This window comes from Melitaea cinxia, chromosome 17 (genome assembly GCF_905220565.1).
Source record: "Melitaea cinxia chromosome 17, ilMelCinx1.1, whole genome shotgun sequence".
Taxonomy (NCBI): domain Eukaryota; kingdom Metazoa; phylum Arthropoda; class Insecta; order Lepidoptera; family Nymphalidae; genus Melitaea; species Melitaea cinxia.
Genome location: NC_059410.1, coordinates 13554063 through 13561676, shown reverse-complemented (window position 1 = coordinate 13561676; position 7614 = coordinate 13554063). Strand labels below are relative to the sequence as shown.

Sequence of the window (7614 nt, the reverse complement as noted above, 5' to 3'; positions counted from 1 at the left end):
TTTCTAAATAATAATATCGATATTTCGATATATTGATATTTTATCAACAGTCCTACTCCTTGTCAGTTATTGGTCAGTTATCATAAGTAGAAGTAAACAAATTTTTGATTTTATATAAGCCAAAATCTAATACATATTAAAAATATGTATGTTTTTTTAATATAAGCAATATCAACTAATCTGCAGTAAGAATAATAGTCCAACTGTATCGCAATATTTAGTATTAATTCAAACAACCTAGAGCATTAGTAGTATCATACGTATAAACCGAGTTAATTCCCCTGAGTCGGTGTACCGAGAATAGTTCTAAATGTTAATTTAATTATATGTGTGTTTTTGAGTGAACGTGATCAGTGAAAAATGTTAAACAAATTGAAATTTGCCTGGTCGAAAACTAACCGGTTTCATCGAGGTTGGTTTCCTTTTTATATTTATCCTAGCCACATTTCTAGTTTGAGTAGCTAAAGTTAATATCTAACTTTTGAAGTAATTATTTTTCAAATACTTTTTTGTTTTTATACAAAAACGTGTCCATTACAATTTTGATATCCCACAGCATGTTTTTAAATTTATTATTTCCGTCAAACCCTTAGCAAGTATATTAATTAAAATATAACCTTAGCAAGTATATTAATTAATAAAAAAAAATATAGATTATTCTATACCCTTTAAGTATTTTTAAGTCTTCAAAATAACAAGAAAGTTATTAAAACTCTCTTCAATGTGATAAAATTGTCAGGGAATAACCTACTGGTTAAGATTTGTTCGAGCACTAAAAACTTTCGTTCACATTTCCATCATTGTTATTAAGTGGCACATAATTCACACTTGCAGTTATTTTTATATTCCTGCTGGTGGAATTGAAGCTGTTTCCGGGCGGTAAGGTCGGCTTCCAGTGCAATGACCCAGCTTTGTCACATCCTTTCACAGGTGACACAGTCAACTGGAAATGGTTAATAGGGGTCACGACTTTCCTGCCTTTAGTTGTGGTAAGTTATTTTTTTAAGTTATGAATACAATAAATTAAATTAATACGTTAAATTATAGTAATTTAATATGTAAAGGCACAGCAGGAAATATCGTTTTCAAAATTTGAGTAGCCTTTCTGGGAAAGTACCTCAGCCATACAGAGGAGCACAGATAAATAATACTGCTTTCAAGTAGTGTTGTGTTCCTATGGTCAGTAAAGTGGCCAGAGCTTTTGGCTCAGGTGTAGGATCGGAAACGTATATTCGATGCTTTTGGTGACACAGACGTCTATAGGTTACGGCAACCGCTTATGTATGAAATAATACATTGTATCCAAAACTAAATAAATAAATAATCTTCTAAAACAGATAAAATTATTTCAAAAATTTTGATGCTCTAAAATTGATTATTGTCTTTTACAGATGCTTATAATAGAAAAACAGAAAGACAAGACAGATTTAGCTAAAAAGAAGGCACTCCTGTGGTACAAAGAGTATTTATATGGGTACATGATTAATCTAACATTGGTACAGTGCCTTAAGTTTATAGTGGGATCACCGAGGCCACACTTCTTTGATACTTGCAGTCCAAAAGAAGCATTGACATGTGAAGAGTGAGTATTAAATAATACTATGACAACACATCAATTTCCCACTGTTAGGTGGAAACTGTCTATGAAAGAACTTTTTTCAAAACATGCAAGCTTTATTATAATGAAGAAATAAGAGATAAATGTTTGCTGAGTTTGGCCATTTTTAGCTAGCAACTATTCAATTTGACCAATCCATCATACATTATCATCTTTGGTTTAAAACAAAAAAAAAACACAAAAATACAGTCGAATTGAGAACCTCCTCCTTTTTTGGAAGTCGGTTAAAAAGTTGCTCATGTTTATAAATTTTATTGTTCATGGAGTATAACAGGAAAAGGAAATTTCTACATTTTCGAAGCCTAAACATTAGACCACAGCTCATTTGGTATAACACTTCAAATATTTTTTTCTACTTAGCATAAAAGTGTACTTCTCTCAGCTTATTTTTGCACTGTTATGACAAAATAAAGACTCCTATTATTATTTTTTGTTTCCCTAAATTGTCAGGCTAAATGAGTATATTGGGTATAAGTATAGATGTAATTTTTTGGGTTATAAAGAATAATTATTACAACTTATCTTCAGATCAGAGTATGTATCGAGTTACACTTGCACTAAAGCGCATTGGCTGAATCAGTCAGATAGGAGTTTTCCATCGGGACACACCTCCTTAGCCTTCCACGCTGGAATATTTATTATAGTATGTATTATTATATTTTCTTTCAAAAATTAAATAAATACTAATTTTCACATAACATTTTTTTTTTTTTTTGTTATGGGTCCGACGTGTACTAGTGTATAAGAGTCCCTGAATAATATAATTTAAAAAAAAACAATTTTTAGTCATCTAACAATGCTAGGCACACTATCTTTTTTTTGTTATGTAAAAATAATATAACGCCTTTCTTAATTTTAATCATTTTTAAAGTCATTTTTTCTTCATACATGTTGAATGACGGTGCATACAGAAATTGTTTGTTGTCCTACTTGTCAAAGATTCGGGTCCCGACTCGTGGCAAGTTTTAGGATAAGCCATACAGGTGTTTGTGTGGATATTTCTGTTTGTGTTGTGTGGCCTCCTAGATCCCTGAGACAGGATTTCATATTAGGTATTGGGGGTGGTTCAGTGTATAGTTTGATATCAATAATTAAAAAAGGTTTAAAGGGTATATGTATTATTATTATTATTTTTTATTATTAATTGTTAAAAAAAGGTTTTTTATATCTATGCTAAACAGTTCCAAAACGTTATGCTAATTTTTGCTTAATAATAATGAAATTAAGTTATATTTTTATTAATTTTACAGTACTATCTCCATCAACGAGCCAACCACATAAACACAAGGACGATAAGACTGATCCAGTTATTTTGCTGTGTGGCAACACTGCATTGTACCATAACCCGCCTCACCGACCACAGACACCACTGGTGGGATGTACTCGCCGGGATGGTGGTTGCAGCTGGAATACTTATTTACACCGTGAGAACACTTTTATTTAACCAGTTCGCGTTTTACTTATGGTAGATTTGTATACAAGTATATGACTAAATTTGTGATTACATAGCAATACACATGAAACACAACAAAAACACATGAGTTCACGTTATTTTTGACGTAAACTTGTGGAGGCCTATGTCGAGCAGTGGACTGTATAGGCTGTAATGATAGCAATACACTTTTAGATATATTTATTAACAAGTAACAGTTGTTCCTTTTCTGTAACATCAAGTGTTATCCTATTTTACTATAGGATTTTTTTTTAAGCAAACGTTATCACCTATTATGTTAATTAATTTTAATTCAAATATTTGATTTATTATTATTTATTATTGTTAATACTAATGTTTGCTAACAGTTTAAAATTTTATTGTCATAAATAATTGGCAAAGTGCATAGTAAGAAATATCTGACGATGAAAACAACACAAACAATGTAATTGCAGTTATTTACATTATACAAGTAATAAAATAAAAAACTTAGCTATAATAGTTGGCTGTTACTTATAACAAGCATTAAGTTGCTTATCATAGGAACAGACGACCGTGTGTGTGTTTTAAGATATTAATTTCTTATTCATTTATTTATAAATACAATGATTTAAACAATACAATGTTGTTATTTGTTTCAGATACTCCGCCTCTGTAAAAATTTCGAATGCCTAACGCCAAAAGAAAATATCGAAAGTCAAAATGCTGAAAATTTAGTTCAAAACACTAACACTTTGCACAACGCTCGGCAAACAAAGGTTATAGAAAATATAGAACAATAAAGGGACAGAGTCCTTATTCAACAAATTTGCAGGTAGCTTTCAAAAGACGTCATCTCAATTTTTCAAAATTTTTGAGCCGCCATTTATTTCCTGCAAAGTCAAAAGTAAGTTGTCTTCGCTGTATTTAAATAAGAAAACTCATTTTGGTGGCAATTTGCATATATACCGGAAATAAAAAAATTTAATTGGCGAATCATTAAATTAATCAAAAAAATCTTCAAGAAGCTAATAGTTGACTACTGGTCAATTATTAACTATAGAACATTACAAAACTTCAAGTGAATATAATAGTAAATAATTCTAAATTGGAGAAAAATGTCAACAAACGTCAAATTATAGTAGTGGCCATTTAAATTTTTGATTGGTTGTTGGTCCCACGAAGTATAGATACAAGGGGTCCGAACGGTATAGGCTTTTACGTAGTATTCATGTACACAATAATAAATCCAGATCTTAGTTCTCTTTTCTGTCACTGGCTCCGCTAGAATTTAGGACGTACCGATGCTATTATTGTTGGCTGTGATGAGCATAAGAAAGAAAATTAATAATTTTTAATAATGCAGGGGCATTTTCTAGTCAAATAATTTTTTTACAGAGCTGTCAACCCCAAAACCGCAACAAACTTCAACTTCCCTCGTAAAGATTTAAACGAGTATTTCTTGAAAAATGGCACGCTCTACCAGCAAAAATTCTGTCTACTAAATTGAGATCATTCTTTCAACATTACGTTCGGACTCCTTGTATCTATATTTTGTGGCAGGTCCTATTAATTTTGACATAAAAATTTGAAACCAATCAGAACATACACCTGCCAACAAGGTCAAATACTAAAGGTAGTACTGGTTATACGGTCACTTATTAGTATTTATTTCATTTAAAAGAAATTTAATTGTTTCTACATTTAAATCAATTTCTAAACAATTAAAAAAAATTGTAGATGACAACTTTTGAAAACTACCTCCTAAATTGACTAATAATTACTAATAAGTACCCATTTATTTTTGTACTGGTATACAAAAAATAATTTATTTTTTAGTACCTATCTGTATATATGGAGTTATTTTGTTTACTTTTATAATTGATACTTGTTAGTGATAACAATATAATCAAATTGTAAAAGTTTTAGACCAAAGTTATTAAATTATTTAAAATATGTCTGTCCATGTGGATTTAAATGTAAATTATTATCAATAAATTTTGAGAACGAGTTCAAATACTATTAATGGATTACATACGTTAATAGTTTAAAATATTTTATTTTTATATTATTTTAATAGTACTTATATACAGAGAAAGAGGTATATGCCCAGCTAAACACACCAGGATACAAAGTGAATCCTAATAGTGAGATATTGATTAATATCTCATTTTTATACATTCCATAGTATAAGTCAGTTATTTTTATATGTATTTTGTATACAGTTATTTAATGAGAATGAAATTTTTAAGCACCATTTTTAAGTCTTTTATGACAGTAAGTTTCTTCTCAACCTTTTTTTTTTTTAAATCGGTTTCACTACCAAAAATATATAAAACCAGAATGTTTTTATTGTTTTTCTTGATAAACAAATAGATTGACAGCTCTTTGATAGATACATAGATACTACATATATACAAAAAATATATAGAATCTATGACTACCATTGAAATACTTTATATTAATGAGAAAACAGACAACAAACCAGACAGCATCGACACTTATGTAATAAAAAAAAAAGTGTTAAATATTCCAGTACATAACGTTTCCACAAATACAAAATAACTATAGTTAGAAGAGAAATCTGACAAAAGACAAAAAACTCCAAAGTAAGAAAAATTTAAAGGCAAATTTTAAAAATATAAAAAAGCAAAAAATTACAGTTGATTTATGTATAACTGCTGTGCTGTGTGGCTACGGCACTAAAGAATTTAGCCACCCCCTCTCTTCCCGTGGGTGTCGTAAGAGGCGACTAAGGGATAACACAGTTCTGCTACCACCTTGGAACTTAAAAAGCCGACCGATGGCGGGATAACCATCCAACTGCTGGCTTTGAAATACACAGGCCGAAGACGGGCAGCAGCGTTCTTCGGTGCGACAAGTCAGTACTGCGGTCACCAACCCGCCTGCCCAGCGTGGTGACTATGGGCAAAACACATGAGTTTACGTTATTTTTGGCGTAAACTTGTGGAGGCCTATGTCCAGCAGTGGACGGTATAGGCTGTAATGATATGTATAACTTATATGGAAGTCAATTTCTTGTGCTGCAATACGTAATAATTACAAATGCGTCATTCCTATATTTTTTTAATATGTTAATTGTTGCTAGTCTGTTTTTTGTTTCTTGTATTTTTACTCGTTAAATGTGTTTAATGTGTGTAATTTATTTAACTAACCTTATAAAACCAGATAGTATATTTTTTCGTTTTTTTTTTTTGTCTCCATATTATTGTTTTTAATTTATTGTTGAACTTGTTTAATAGATATTATTATTAATATTATACATAACTATATATTTATTTGGGTTAAAAATTTTAAATTTAATTTATATGATTCCAAAGAAAATAGATTTATTTATTTACTTAGGCAATGTCACTCAGTGCGAATAATTGTCCAAAAGTTAAAGCTATTGTAGCTTTAAAAAGAAACGAAAAAAATCATATTTAACTTTTTAAGTGATAGAACAAGTTATTTACATTATGTATTTTTTTACGATTTATGTAATAAACTAGCTGTGACCTGCGGTTTTAGCTTTGTAATTTGAGAAAAACGAAACGTAACTCTTTCTCTCTCTCTTTCTATCTTCACTAACTTATATCACACTCTCAACTTCCGTTCGTCTCACCCGATTACAATTTTCGTAACGCTCTCGTCCCGCATTCACCAGCTTATTTCCAAGTCAAGTGTGTGTAAAAAAAGTTTTTCTTAAAAAAAACTAATATTTCCATTTGGCTCGCGCGAAGCGGCGACGAGTCGTTGTTTTATTATTTATAGCGCAATTAAATCGTCTTTTAATTTTTTGTGATCATTCATCGTTTTTTGTCGTCATTTTTTGTCATCGTTGCAGACGTATTTTAAGACTATGATATCTTCTAAGATATTCATTGAAATCGAATGATATAAAGGAGAATTTTATTCAAAAATTAAATACTTGTGATGAATAAGATATTTATTGGGATAATGATCATATCTATAAAACCACCTTCGCAAGTAGTGCATTATTTTAGAACTTAATATTCTAAAAACGGTTATAATGAGTTAACATTAAGGATATGGAGGTTAGAAGGCAGGAGAATTATCTTTATATATCAGTGTCCGTCGAAACACATTAAATTTGGGTGGCGCCACATTAGCATCGGTAATTTTCAAAGGAATATTGTTAGAATTGGTTTTCTGTTATTCACATATATTTTTCATAAAATTAAATGTTAATAAAGCAATAAGTACTATTCAGTTTACGAAATAAAATCACTCTATGTGAACGTTTCCTTATAATAATTCTTTAAGGTTATAGTTACTATATTATGTTGTACAACGTAAGTTATTGAAGTTTCCAATTATTAACTAGAGTGTCGCGCGATAGTCTGCGACGAGCGCACGTAACGATTGCGACTGTATTTACATTGTAAAAATATTATCAATCTACCCACTTTAAAAATAATTAATGAATATGGATGAATTTTCTTTGAGTGATGAGGATGATCCTGATGAGGGTCATTCAACAACTTTAAAGCAGCGTGAACATTTGTTGAAGGATATGAGCTTGGATCTAACGGAGCAAACCGAGAATGCTAAAAAAAGTGAA

At 30.4% G+C, this 7614-nt stretch overlaps 1 protein-coding gene across 1 annotated transcript; it reads left to right on the top strand.

Annotated features, from left to right (window-relative positions):
- The first annotated feature begins 307 nt into the window (after positions 1-307).
- Positions 308-4020, top strand: LOC123661879 (putative phosphatidate phosphatase). The gene is made up of 6 exons (XM_045596817.1): positions 308-412; positions 835-989; positions 1392-1582; positions 2147-2261; positions 2869-3042; positions 3692-4020. The coding sequence occupies exons 1-6, from the start codon at positions 361-363 to the stop codon at positions 3830-3832; spliced, it is 828 nt and encodes a 275-aa protein (XP_045452773.1). The 5' UTR covers positions 308-360; the 3' UTR covers positions 3833-4020.
- The last annotated feature ends 3594 nt before the right edge of the window (positions 4021-7614 follow it).